At 47.5% G+C, this 15095-nt stretch overlaps 1 protein-coding gene across 1 annotated transcript in view; it reads right to left on the bottom strand.

The window, feature by feature from the left end:
• Positions 1-10963, bottom strand: part of VTCN1 (V-set domain containing T cell activation inhibitor 1) — a 70153-nt gene extending 59190 nt beyond the window's left edge. Inside the window, exon 1 of the mRNA XM_065927112.1 lies at positions 10837-10963. Within this exon, the coding sequence (XP_065783184.1) occupies positions 10837-10868 (32 nt within the window). The 5' untranslated portion in view covers positions 10869-10963. The remainder of the gene's footprint in view (positions 1-10836) is intronic.
• Between the last annotated feature and the right edge of the window lie 4132 nt (positions 10964-15095).

Here is a 15095-nt window from a genome sequence, read left to right as displayed (position 1 = left end):
CTGGATCAGGAAGAGCCCCTGGAGAAGGAAATGGTAACACGCTCCAGTATTCTTGCCTGAGAAATCCTATGGACAGAGGAGCCTGGCAGGCTATGTATAGGCCATAGGGTCACAAAGAGTCAGACACAGCTGAGTGACTGAGCACGCACACATGCAGTTGTTGGCGCCAAGGAACTCCTCTGTCTAGGTCTTCAGGCAGTGCCTGGCCTGCAGGAGAGACTTCCGGGGCATCCCCAGGGCTTGGCAGGAAACACTTCTAAGTAAGGGACATTCAGAAGTCCTGCTTTATCTCCACGCCCCACTCCCAGATCAGCCTCATTCCTAGACTCTAGGCAACTAGCCATATGCAAGCCCACCCCCAGCACCCCCTGGATGCCATCCTAGAGGATATGGTATGAGTAATTGCCAGGAGGCAGAGCCCCTCCACAGGGAAGTGTCCGCAGAGCGGGGCCCACATCAAAGGTGGCTGTGGCAGGGGCTTCAAACTTGGATAGCTCTTGCTGAATTGCCATGACCATATATTAAGGTCTTTGGACAAAGACCCCCTGACCTAAGACCATCAGAATAACCTCACAACTTTCCCATCAACTGACTTCTCTCTTAGCTATGAAGAGAATCACAAAGACTTGGATCTTCATCAAAAAAGTGGAGACAGAGGAAGAGGATAAGATGCTGCTTCCCTGGACATATCAACCTCTTGACTGGAATAATTCCTCTTTCACATCTATCCTGCCGGGGGACTCCCCACCAGGACCTGTCTGGAAACCTAACCTCAGGCTTCAAGGCTTCCAGTCCAGGCTCCTCTGGGGTCTGAAAGAAGCTCCCTCCCACAGGGCACTTGGTAGTATACAACTTAACCTTCCCTCGTCTCACAGGACTTTATCCTGACCCTGAAGTTCTAAAGGGAAATTGTTCCCACAATTCTATATTCTGTTCCTGTACCCCGAGGCTTTTTGGCACAGGGTACAGTCAATCATCAAATGCATAAAATGAGTGAAAGTCTTCCTCCTCATTCCAGAGGTGGGTTCCCTGGAGGCAGAGCGCAAGGAGAGAGGAGATAGATCCAGGCAGCAGGGGCCTTTTGAGTGGTGGTTTTGAGTTGTGTGGACAGCAGAGGAGAGTGACTACCACCAGGCCAGGCATAGAGATACAGAGGACAGCCCTAGGAGGTGGGACCAGTGTCATGAGGCGAGAGGGAGAGGGTAGCATCATGAAAAGCACAGAACGAAGTATTTCAAGAAGGAGGTCGTGAGACATTGTGTGTTGAATACTGATGTGAAGACAAGATCAGATTGGAGAAGCTGACATTAGATTTGGCAATGTGGAGATCACTAGAAACACTGACAGTAGCAATGTCTCAGCACGGTGGGGACAAAACCCCAATGGAGTAAGTTGAGGAGAGAATAGTAATAGAACCCATGGTTTACATTCTCTGCCAAGTGCTTTATGCCTATAAAGCAACTATAAAACAACTCAGAAATTTCTCCCAATCTTACAGTGTAGATTCTAATGTCATGCCCATTTTAAAGGGAGTACCTCATGCCGGGGAAAGATAGAGAACCTGCCCAGGGCCACACATCTGGAAAGTGGTAGAGCTGGAATCGCACCCTAGCCTCCCTGTCCAGGGTCTGGTCTGTACTGGGAGCCACCCCCTCACGTGCAAATCATAAGATCACTAGCTTTGAGCATCTTTCAACAAGTTTGCTGTGAGGGAAAAGAGAGGGGGTGGGAGCTGGAAAGGTCATAAGGGCTGACTCTCAGGACTTTCCTTTTAAGCTAGAAACACGGATGTGCAGGTGGCGTGCTGACACGGATACTGGAGGAGCAGAGGAGGCGTGAGGATGTTGGCCAGACGAGGAGAGAGGAGACAGATCCAGGCAGCAAGGGCCTTGCCCTTTGCTCAGAGTCGGGCTTGTCCTCTGGTACCAGGAGCGGAGGAAGAGAAAAAGGGTGCAGATGAGTGTGGCAGGCAGCTGTGGAAGAGAAAAGATGGAGGAGTCAGAAGTCTGATGATTCCCATTTTCTTGGTAAATGATAGAGCAAGATCATCATCTGAGACTGGGATGGAGGGCGGGGTGGAGGAGGCTTGCAGGAGGCCTGAGGGGAAGAGAGAGATTTGAAATGGCCTTTTGGGAGGTGAGGAGAGAGGAGAACGCAATGAAGAGCCAAGACAGGAAGCAAAAAGAGACAATTCAATACCCCGGCACTTTATGGATGCTCTGTTTCTCCAATCTTTCATGCTTTTTCTTCTATGAAATTTCTCATTCTAAATCTGCAGAGAAAGAAAAAGAGGAAACTGCCGGCCCTTTCTCCCATTACTGCTGTGCTGGGAGTGGTAGGAATACATTTGAAAGTGATGTGATAGTAAATCTGAAACATTCCAGGCAGAGGCTTGGGGACTGAGGAAAGCCAACATAAAGAGAGATACAAGCTGGCTTTCTTACCTGCAGCACCCTGCCCCTGGCAAGAAACCATACTAACTGTGGAGTGAGAGTGCCCATCCCCGGCAGCCAAGCGCTTTCCCAAATCTTTCCGGAATCTCACGGAACAAGGATAAAGAAGAAGGTGTCTCAAGTCCACTGAAATCCCAGAAGAATCTGGACACAGAGGACCCTTAGGCTGAGCTGCTACTTTAGGACTGGTGATTTCTCTGCCTCCCTCTGAGTCACTTTGTTATTCTGCAAAAACAATAAGAGGGGATCATTGAATATGGGTGTCTAACACATACAGCACTAACTACTAACTATGAGCAAGGTGCTGCTCTGAACTCTTTTCATGTATGGACTCATTTAGTCTTCACAACAGCTGTGAGGCTGATACTATTATTAACTCCAATTTACTGAGGGAGTGAAGATACAGAGAGGTTAAGTAACTTACTTAGGGTCACTCAGCTAGAGGAAAGCTGGAATATGAACACAGGTGAGACTAACTCTAGCACCAACATTATTTCCACTTCTTCCTATGTCAAAGGTAATTATGGGTTAAGCTTTGGTCTCTTAGATCCTTGATGTTTGGGTAGACTGTGGTCAGTTGGGATCTAACAGTTTTTAGCTAGGGTCATGGGGCAATATGGAATCATTGAAAGAGCATCATTCTACCCATTTTTAATTGCACAACCTTTAAGCAAGTTGCCAGTTTATTTTTATTATCCCAGAAATAAAATGAGGGAGTGTACTGACTTTCTAAATTTTCAGGCTCTGAAAGGATATAATTTTTACAGAGTTTCAACTGCTTCTTACTCCTGCACTTGCTCATCTAGACTAGCCACCTGGAAGAACACAGACCCAGGGCTGATAAATCACAGGCCCCAGGCTATTCTGGGCCCAGCACCCTCCTCGGCTGGTTGAGAATTCTAGTGCCCTGGTGGTCTCTGGTTTCTGGGGAGTTGTGCGGGTGATGAGCTGAGTTCTGCTTCTAGTGGCAGGAGATGAGGCAGAACTGATTACAAAGGTAATTTTCTAATCAAAGTCAGTATAGAGGTCTAGGTAGGAACTTGTTGGTTCTGCCATTGGCTGACCAGGGGGACATTGTACAGTCATCTTGATTCAACATTTGCATCTATGAAATGGAGATAATTATGAGTATGGGGTGGTTTAGTTAATTAACCATTATCTGGTGCTTGCTCATAGCTCTGGAGTTCCAGTGGCCCAGTGAAGGCTGTGGCTCAATCCCTGATCAGTGCCTCATGGGAAGACTTAGATACTGAGCTAGTACACACAAGCACCTTCCAGACTCACCTCAGCCTCCTTAATGCTTGATACTGGCAGAGTCAGTTATTCTAAACCCTGGCCATCCTCAGGTTTGCAGAAGAATCGTCTCATAGACAACAGAAGTAGGGTGGACTCTTTTTTCCAAACAAGAAGCTGAAAAACTCTGAATATTCCCAGAGTGTTGCTAGAGTGACCTGTCTTTAAGAAACCCCAGTAGCAACTTCTCCAAAGTATACTAGAATGCATATGTCATAGCCGTGTATCAGCACTGTAGAGGGATTTGCAGATAAAGACTCTAACAATAGCTCTTAGCATGTGCCAGGCACAGAACTGTCACATGTCATTCATACAACTCTAGGAGTTAGGTTCTATTTTCAGCCCATTTCATAGGTAGGTAAATTGAGGCCCACAGAACTCAAGGTGGCACACAGACTTGAACCCAGGCTGTGTGATTCCAGAGCCTAGAGGGATAGCCGTGGAGCCACACTGCCTCCCTACAACAAGAGACAAGACAAAGGCCAGGCCCTTGAGAAGCCAATCCCACAGAGGGAAGGAAATGGGCAAAGGAACAGACATCTATCAACACAGCTGACCACAAACATATAAGGAAGAATTTAACTGCAACTAGAAAGGCCCGGGAAAGCAAACTCTGGAAGATGGTGAAGGACAGGGAAGCCTGGCGTGTTGCAGTCCATGGGGTTGCAAAGGGTCGGATACGACTGAGCAACTGAACAGCGATAAGAAAAGTCCAGAAAGACGTCACAGCAGCAGTAGCACTTGAGCTGAATGCTGAAAGAAAGGAGTGGCCTTGTAGCAGGTGGAGAGGGGCTAGAGCCATGCAATCAGGAGAAAACCTATGCCTGTGCCGGTGGGAACACAGGTACCTCCTGTTTAAATCTTTGATGAGCAATTTATCTCTTTTTCCAACTCTCTATTTAGCTCAAGAGGATGGGCCCTCAGGGCCCCGAAATCTCAGGCTTTTTAGGCTCAGAGGGTCTGAAACTTGGGCCCATCTTTTCATATCACGATGGGTTTCAAGTGTCATCATGGCCTATGATGACAGGTCATGGTCACCAGGCCAGGTCTTGGTAAGATTTTCTCAGTAGGCAAACTTATGTTGCCAAGCACTGTTTTGTCTGGCCATCAAAGACTGGTGTGTCTGAGCCAGCCACCAGCTTGGAAACTTGTGGGCAATGGGAAACCAAGCTTTTGGAACAAAGTTCCCTGAGCCTGCTTGTTCTAGCCTCCCTCATTCTCTGTTTCTTCCACCTTCCTCTGGGAGAAAGACATGTCTTTGCCATGTCCTCCTTCCTTTGACTTGTCTTCATCAATCCCATTGAGGTTGGTGATTTTCCCCAATCTTAAATGCTTCAAAGAGCTCTCTTCAGATAGAAGAGACAGAATGGGATAGATGACAATTCCCAGGGAAAAGGAAGGAAGGAAGAGAGGGTGGGAGGAAAAAGAGAAGGAAGGGATGGGGGAAGGGAGGGAAGAAGGAGAGCAGAGTTACAATTTGAAATCCATGCCAAGTGGGCCTCACTTGGACTTCAGCTTGTGTCTCTGCTTTCTGGAAGGAGAGCAATCAGATGCTACAGCTATGTGATCTTCTCTGTTCACTGCTCATGCTCAAGGCACCCACAAAACTAGACTCAAAGGATCCCTGCCTCTTTCTGGTCTCATTTGGACTCAGGAGCTACTTGGCAGTATGCCTCCCTCATTTTCTGTGCAAAGCCACATGAGTTCTGCTAAATGCTACGTAGGCCATCTTCTCTGCTGGATTGGATCCCCCGACCAGCACCAGGCCTGTGTGACACCCCCACCAGCCCTGGGTGCTCCATGAAACTGCTCTGTTGACATCCACGAGACCCCTCAATCCTGGTCTTTATCCTGCCTCTCCCACCATTTGCTCCCAGCTCTTTCTGACTCACCTTCCTGTGCCCTCCCTTAAACATGGGTGTTCTTCAGCTTCCCATGCCAAGCCCCTGGCTCCTACCCTTCTATGGGCTCTCCTTAGAAGACATTCCAGGTTACTACTCCCTGCCTCCTACTTCTGAATCTCACACTGACATCTCCAGCCCTGGCTTCTCCCAGTTTCAGTCTCAAGGCTTCCACTGTCCCCTGAGCATCACCGCCTAGAGGTGATCATCACCACCTAAGGTTCCCAGGGGAAGCCTGAATTGAACACATGCCAAAGTTAAATAATTCTCATCCTTGTCTCTGTTTCCCACCTCACTGTACCTAATCCAGGAACACGGGGGTCACTCCAGGCTCCAACCTTCGCATCCATTCCTATTCTCTACCACCCTCCATTCATTTACCAAATACCACCAATTTTAAGTCCAAATGTATCTTGAATATGTTTTCTTTCTCTGGACCTCAGTTATCATTCTCAATTTCAGGTCCTTATCTTCCTTACCTATTTCCCTACCCTTTCCCTGTCCTCATATCCATCCTCTATGCTGCCTCTGGAATAACCTGCCTAAGATGAAAACTACCAAGTTTCCTCTGCTAGAGACCTACAATGGCTCCTCATCACCCACACCAAACTTCCAGCCCTGAGTCTGCTAGAGGAAGGCCCAGCATGACCTGACTCAGCCTCTCCAGCCTCGTCCCAGCACTCCTGCCTCAAACTTCAGGCTCTGATGATGATACAGAGTAGCTTGTAGCTTTCCAACACCTGACACTGCTTCATGAGCTTTAGTCTATCATCCTATCCTATCCTGTCTGGCTCTATCCCCTCTGCCTAGAGGGCCCTTCCCATCCTTCTTCACCTGGGTCATGCTAATTAATCCTCAACACTTAGCCCAGCCATCACCTGGCTCAGGAAACCTTCCCCCAATTCTTAAGTTAGGGAAGTGCTCCAGTTTTATTTTGCTCTATTGTCTCATGGTTTGTCAACAGAAGGTTGGTGTCTGGGAGTCTTTCTTTCCCATTAACCTAAAATCTTGTCAGTGTTTTAACTGCCTTTGACCTAGTGCCTCATGCACTGCTTGGCACATAGTAGGTGCTCTGTTAATACTGTTGACTGAATGTAAGCCCTTCAGAGAAGGGACCACTACTTCTCTACCTATGGATTCCTAAGGGGAGTGTATGCGTGCTCAGTTGTGTCTGACTTTTTGCGACCCCAAGGACTTTAGCCCACCAGGCTCCTCTGTCCATGGAATTTTCCAAGCAACAATACTGGAGCAGGTTAACATTTCCTACTCCAGGGGATCTTCCTGACCCAGGGATCGAACCCAAACTCCTACATGTCTCCTGCATTGCAGGCAGATTCTTTACTGTTGAGCCACCAGGAAAGACCCTCCATGGGTTGCACTTATGGTCAATTAATCTGCAGCAAAGATGGCAAGAATATACAATGGAGAAGAAACAATCTCTTCAATAAGTGGTGCTGGAAAAACTGGACAGCTACATGTCGAAGAATGAAATTAGAACATTCTCTAATAGCATACACAAAAATAAACTTCAAATGGATTAAAGAGCCAATGTAAGACCAAAGACCAAATACTATACAACTCCTAGAGGAAAATATAGGCAAAACACCTTTCGATATACATTGCAGCAATATTTTTTTAGATCTGTCTCCTAAAGCAAAGGAAATAAAAGTAGAAGTAAACAAATGGGACCTAAATAAATTAACAGCTTTTGCATAGCAAAGGAAGCCATTGGCAAAATTAAAAGACAGCCTACTGAATTGGAGAAAATATTTGCAAATGATATGATGGATAAGGGGTTACTATCTACCATATAAAACAGCTCATACAATTCAACATCAAAAAAACAGACAACCCAATTGAAAAATAGGCAGAACCAAACAGACATTTCTCCAAAGAAGATATACAGATGGCCAATAGGCACATAAAAAGATGATTAACATCACTAATTATTGGAGAAATGCAAATCAAAACTACAATGAGGTACCATTTCACACTGGTCAAAAAAGCCATTTTTAATAAGTCTACACATAAGAAGTGCTAGAGAGGACGTGGAGAGAAGGGAACCTTCTTACATTGTTTGTGGAAATGTAAATTGGTGAAACCACCACGGAAAACAGTATGGAGTTTCCTCAAGAAATTAAAAATAAAGATGCTGTATGAACCATCAATCCCACTCCTAGGCGAATCTGGACAAAACTATAATTCAAAAAGATACATGCACCCCTGTGTTCATAGTAGCACTATTCACAGTAGCCAAGACACGGAAGCAACCTGAATGTGCATCTATAGATGAATGGATAAAGAAGACGTGCTATTGAGATACAAAGGAATACTACTCAGCAGTAAAAAAGAACGACAATTTTGCCATATGCAGCCACATGGACAGACTTATAGGACATTATGTTAAGTGAAATAAGTCAGACAGGGAAAAACAAATGCTGTATGATACCACTTATGTGTGGAATCTAAAAAACTGCAATGAACTAGTGAATAAAACAAAGAGTCAGACTCACAGATTTCTAGAACAAACTAGTGGTTACCATAGGGAGAGGGTATGGAGGAGGGAAAATAGAGGGGTAGGATATTGAGTGGTACAAACTATTATGTATAAAATAAATAAACCACAAGGATATATTGTACCACACAGAGAATATATGCAATATTTTACAGTAGCTATAAATTGACTATGAGTGTATGTGTGTGTGTTTAAGTCGCTCAATCATGTCGGATTCTTTGCAACCCCATGGACTGTAGCCCGCCAGGCTCCTCCGTCCATGGGATTCTCCAGGCAACAGTATTGGAGTGGGTTGCCATTCTTTTCTCCAGGGGATCTTCCTGACGCAGGGACTGAACCTGTATCTCCCACATTGTGGGCAGAGTCTTTACCATTTGAGCTACTAGGAAAGCTCATATATAATCTTTAAAAATTGTGAGTCACTATGTTGTGCATCTGTAACATATAATATTGTACATTGATTATATTTTACTTTAAAAAAGCTGAAACAAAATGTTCCTTGGGTGAGGTCTGCTCCCACTGATGACCTTGAAGGGAAAGGGGGAAGAGAATTCTGACCACAGAGCTTCTAAATGTACCGTGGAGGTCAGGCTCAGTAGAACCTGCACACAGACATTCCATCCCCCTGCATCCTGAGCATGAGTTTTGAAGGTAGTAAGCTCTCTGGTAATTATTTAAGGAAATAATCCACTGGGTCCGCAGAGGATGGCAGATCCTCCCATGAACTCTCCCATACCACCAATCTCAGTAAAAGTGTGAGTATGAATTAAGGAAATTATGGCAAAGAAAGAAGCTTGTTGGGGCAGAGCCCTCCAGACCCTGCTCCCCACCCAGCCTGCCATTGACCCCCCTTCCCAGGGGCCTCTTTGCACAAAGATTCAGCCACCCTGCTGGCTCCTCACTGCTTCTGTAACCGCAGAGCATGAAGAACTGCCAAGGCATGCTGGGGTCAACAAGAGGAGCCTCTGTGGATTCCAGTGGGTCTCTGAAGGGTGGGATCTGCATTTTGAACACCCACCTCCTGCTAATCCTCCTGCAAAACCAGTCAGGCTGGTTGTAATGTATTATTAGAAAGCCCACACATTCTTCCTGGGAACAACAGACCCACTTGTTGCATGAGGAGTGTCTCAGTGGAACCAAGGAACAGGGGGAAGGGGGCCGTTGGGCAGGGAGTGGAGTCAAGTGTGACACAGGGGACAGAACTTGGGTTTCGGAGTTAGGTAGGGTGGATTCCAACGCTGCCCTGCCCCTTCCAGGCTGTGTGGCCTTGAGAATGAGACATAAGCCCTCGTAGGTGATCATGAACCCTCACAGGCTGTGATGAGGATTACAGGCGGCCACTGTGAGGCACCTAGCCCAGGGCACTGAGAAAGAAGGTGCTGGCAAAACGCTAGGTCCTCTGACATAGCTGCTTCTTGGGACGTCCTCACTGGGCAGAAAAGTCCAAATGGAAGGGAGCAGGGCGTCCTCGCAGACACAGGAAGGGGAATGCCGCCCAACAGCCATGCAGTCACCCTGAGTGCCCCCAGCCCCTGACTCAGGACTGGTGGCTTCAGGAGGACACCAGTGAGGGAGCTGACGTTTTGTTTTAAGGAAAAGAGTTTTCTAGGCTGCCTCTAAGAAGTAACATTCTCTCAGTCTTTTCAGAAACTTCACTGTTAATCTGAGGTTAACCCTTCCTCCCTCCCTGCTTTCCCTTTCACTGGAAAAGACACAAACAACCCTAGAACCAACACCCACCAGTCCTCTTAAACATCATCACAAGTTGTGGCCAAAGGTGAATCACCAACCATTTCAGGAGAACTCTTCCTTCACTTTCCATCTCTTTCCTTCTGGAAAGGTAAGCGACTGCCTGATGGACAAACAGGCAATTAGATAGAGCTCTGTGAGAGGAGCAGAAGGTAAGAGATGGGGCTTCCTTCATCTCTGGGGAGTTGGGCTCATTCTATCAAACCTCTTCCTCCATCCTCTCAGCTCTGCTGATGGACCTGCCCTTTCGCAGTTTCCAGGGCCACAAGCTCCTCTTGCTGCTGCTTCTTTATGTCCTTCCCCTGTCCCATCCCAGGCCCTAGGGTGGGCTGACTCTGAGCTTCCACAAAGTTTTGTTTTCTCATCATCATCATCAGCAGCAGCAGCAGGGGTCTCCTCTCCAAGGAACCCCCAGGAAAACTAGGGAGCCCACCCCAGAGCCGGGGTGGAGGAGAGGTGAATTACTCAGCAGTACTGGGAAGTCATACCCAGAAAAGCCTAAGCATGCTCACCTGCTTCATCCTGGGGGCTTATAGAGGGTCCCTCTGCACCCCAGCCATCATCAGTCATAGATTCCCTCCCACCCCATAGAGCAGCCCCACACCGTCCTACATAGGGCCCCCACAAGAGCATTAATGTCCCAGCCTGGCACACACACTCCTTGGTCTAGAGCTGTCGTGGCAGCTGCCAGCCCTCCCTCCATGGCAGAAAACCAATCTGACCATGAATGGGGGCTTTGAGTGGCCGGGGTGTGATGTTAAATCCAATTCTGTTAAGCTCTTATCTGGCCAGGCTCATGCCAGCCCAATGCTGGATCAGATAAGGGTAGCGGTGGGGACCTATGGGATGGCCCAGCAGTCTTCAGCAGCCCCACAAGACCTCACCGCGGTTCCCGCACCTGTAAAGATAGAGAAGAGAGCCCTACCTCCAGAAGATGACCTGCCCCAGGGAAGCCATGGCGGGGGAAGGGGCCCTTCCTGCAGGGCGCTGGATGCTGGGGTGAGTGGAGCTGCCGCTGCCCTCCTAGTGCCGTGACTCACAGCCGGCTGGGGTGCGCTGGCCTTAAATAGTGGGCTCAGCCAGGAGTGGTCGGTGCTGCCGTGCACAGCTCAGGTATGAGGAAACAGCTCTGCTCTGCAGAAGTGCCTGCAGGCAAGAGGCTGCTCGTCCCAGCCAAGGAGGCCTGGAGCACGCAGAGCCACCTTGCCAAGCCTTGACCCAGGGGAGAGAGTGGGAAGGAAAGGCTTCCCAGGCCCCCTGCTTCACACACATCTCTTCTGACTCTGCAGAGGGAGCGCTCCGGAGGGAGAGTGCATCTCCACCCAGGAACAGATAGGAATGGCTCAGAGTGGCAGGTCTGTGCCAGGAAGCGGGAGGCTGGGAGCCGTTCCCGTGTGGCTAATGCTCAGACAGAGACTGGGTCATCCCTGGTGGGATCTCTCATGGAGGGGGCTCGTGCCGAAGGACCTCAGAAGGCTGTGAGCCCAGATGACAGGAATGTTTGAGGCCCCTGAGACTGCGCTGCTGGGTGAGCAGATCTCTCAGTTAAACGGTGAGAGGTCCTGCCCCACCCCCATCACAACTAGTTTGAGACTCCAAAACGACAGGGAATTTACCCTCCCTAGACATTATTGTTGGTGGAGTGAGTGATAGTCGCTCAATTGCATTGGACTTTGTGACCCCATGGACTGTAGCCCACCAGGCTCCTCTGTCCATGGGTTTCTCCAGGCAAGAACACTGGAGTGGGTTGCCATTTCCTTCTCCAATTGCTGTCGTGTGAATGGGTTAGAACATTTGGTCTCTGACCTTTCATCCAGCCTCAGATTTCCAACAAGACAGAAGTCTAGGGCCCAAAGCTCGCTCTCTCTGTATTGCTTCCTGCACCCCCTCCATCCCCTCCGGAGGGGCACCCTGGATAGGACGCATCCACGAACTGGCTGGTTCACCTACAGGCTGGCTGACTATGTTTATTTTGGGGTAAAAATGCCCCAGGACTTCAGCAGAATGACTCCAGGGTTGGTGCAGAGGCTGCTGGAGTAAGCACAGAATACAGGTGGGAAAGGAAAAAAGAACCCGGTGACGGAGAGAAGACAGCAGGGGAGAGGGTAATTTAATGGTGGGAAGGTCTTTTTTTTTTAATTTCTTATGTATTTTTTCTCTCTAGGCTTTTTAAAAAAATTGAAATATAGTTGATTTACATTGTGCTAATTTCTGGTGTACAGTGAGGTGATTCATTTATATATATATATATATATATATTTTTTTTTTTTTTTCACTATATGTTGTTATAAGATATTAAATAGTTTCCTGTGCTATATAGTGGTGGGCTTCCCCGGTGGCTCAGTGGTGAAGAATCCGCCTGCCAAGCTGGAGATGTGGGTTCAGTCCCTGGGTTGGGGAGTTCCCCTGGAGGAGGAAATGGCAACCCACTCCAGTACTCTTGCCCAGAGAATCCCATGGCCAGAGGGGCCTGGCAGGCTACAGTTCACGGGGTCGAAAAGGATCAGACACATCTTAGCAACTAAACAGCAGCAGCTATATAGTAGGGCCTTGTTGGTTATCTATTTTATATACAGTAGCGTATATCTGTTCATCCCAAATTCCTAATTTATCCTTCCCCTCTCCCCTCTTTTGAAACCATTGGTCTGCTTTTTATGTCTGTATTTGTTTTGTAAATAAGGTCATTTGTATCATTAAAAAAATTCCACAGATAATTGATATCATATGATATTAATATTTGTCTTTCTCAGTCTGACTTACTTCATTTAGTATGATAATCTCTAGGTCCATCCATGTTGCTGCAGATGGCATTATTTCATTCTTTTTATATCTCAGTAGTATTCAGAGTCGGAGAAGGCAATGGCAACCCACTCCAGTACACTTGCTTGGGAAATCCCATGGACGGAGGAGCCTGGCAGGCTAAAGTCCATGGGGTCACTAAGAGTTGGACACGACTGAGCGACTTCACTTTCACTCTTCACTTTCATGCCCTGGAGAAGGAACTGGCTACCCACTCCAGTATTCTCGCCTGGAGAATCCCAGGGACGGGAGCCTGGTGGGCTGCCATCTATGGGGTCGCATAGAGTTAGACACGACTGACGTGACTTAGCAGCAGCAGGAGCAGTATTCAGAGTTATATAGGTACCCGCATCTTCTTTATCCACTCCTCTGTCAATGGACATTTAAGTTGCTTCCATGTCTTGGCTATTGTGATTAGTCTGCTATGAACATTGAGGTGCATGCATGTTTTTGAATTAGAGTTTTTTCTGGATATATGCCCAGTTCGGTTGCTGGATCGTATGGTAGTTCTATTTTTAGTTTTGTAAGGAACCTCCATACTGCTTTCCACAGTGGCTACACCAATTTACATTCCCACCAACAGGGTAGGAGAGTTATGGTAAGATCTTTCAAATTGGTCCCTCATGTGACTTTGGGAAAATAACTTTCTCCCAGACACCTCTTCCTGGGCTAGGGTATGGAGTACCTGAGGGGGTCCACATGCCTTCCCTTTCCCTGGAGTAAGTACAGGGGTGATGCCAGGGACTTACGAGGTACCCATGCTAACTGGATCCTTTCTGGGTCTGGGGAGGATAAAGGAAGTGGAGCTGCAGTTTCCATAATTCCTATACATCTGACCTTCCCCAAAGGCACAAGGTTCCTCTTTTTTTTTTTTTTGTAAACTTCTAATTTTGTAATGGAGTATAGCTGGTTAACAATGTTGTGATAGCTTCTGGTGGACATCAAAGGGTCTCAGCGTACATATAAATGTATCCATTCGCCCCTCAAACTCCCCTCCAATCCAGACTGCCAGGTGACATTGAGCAGAGTTCCCTCTGCTATACAGCAGGTCCTTATTGGTTATCAGTTTTATACTGTGAACATGTCCATCTTGCTTCTTTTAGCTCGCTCTGGTCGCCACCACAAAGTACCACAGACGGAATGGCTTAAATAATGGAAATGCCATTTTCCCACAGTTCTGGGGGCCAAAGTCCAAGCTTGTGGCCTCAGCAGGGTTCTTCGGAAGTCTCTCTCCCTGACTTAAAGACGGCTGTCTTTTCCCTGTGCCCTCACATGTTCTTTCTTCTGAATGTCTCTGCATCTCTCCCTGTCTCTCCCCAAGGCCGACCTGGAGAAAACAGAACACAGACTTCGTGTTTGCTTCACACATCTGCTTTACCTTTTGTCCTAATCCTAAACTGTTCTTCTATCTTATAAGCACAGCAGTCATATAGGATTAAGCCCACCCTAATAGCCATGGCACCCCACTCCAGTACTCTTGCCTGGAAAACCTCATGGACAGAGGAGCCTGGTAGGCTACAGTCCATGGGGTCGCCAAGACTCGGACATGACTGAGCGACTTCACTTACTTACTAATAGCTGATAACTTAATCACCTCTTTGGAGACTCTCCATCTCAGGGCTTCTCTGGTTGTCCAGTGATTGAGACTCTGAGCTTCCACTGCATTGGGTGTGGGAGCAATCTCTGTTTGGGGAACTAAGATCCTCCACGCTGCACAGCTCGACCAAAAAACAAAACAACAACAACAAAAAACCCATCTTCAAATACAATCACAATCTGAGGTACTGAAGGTAAGGACTTCAGCATATGAAAATTTTCAGGGGAGGACACAATGGAGCCCGTAAACACCTTCATGCCTTCCAAATTCACCCCCTTCTCTCTATCCCTATTAGTGTCTCTTAAAATTGATCCCTCAGCACTTCCCACTTGAAATGGATTATTAAACAGCCTCCTGTTTCATTGTCCCTTTCTGAGTCTGCCCCTGTAAGTAAGCCAATCTCCCTACTCCCACTGGAGTGACTTTTCTAAAATGCATATCTGATCAGAGCACGTTCTGGATGGAAATGATCTATGGTTCCTCAGCGTCTATGGTCTGGCCTCTACCAACTTCTCCAGATTCTGCTCTCACACCCCCGCTCTTGATCTGTGTACCAGGCATGCCGAGCTGCTCTGGGTTCCCCCAGATGCCGCACTCTCAAGCTGCTCCAAACTGCCTTTGTAACATGCTGCTGTGTCTGCCTTTCCCTTGTCTGTGATCAAGTCTATAGGAAACTACTCTTGATCACTTCCACCTGGCAGGTGCCATGCTCTGGGCTTCCATGAGAGCCTCATACCTACGTCTGAGTTCCTAAATTATGACTGGAGACTTCTCTGACTCCTTCAGTA

This window comes from Muntiacus reevesi, chromosome 1 (assembly GCF_963930625.1).
Source record: "Muntiacus reevesi chromosome 1, mMunRee1.1, whole genome shotgun sequence".
Taxonomy (NCBI): domain Eukaryota; kingdom Metazoa; phylum Chordata; class Mammalia; order Artiodactyla; family Cervidae; genus Muntiacus; species Muntiacus reevesi.
Note: the sequence above shows the minus strand (reverse complement) of the source record. Positions and strands in the feature narration are given on the sequence as shown.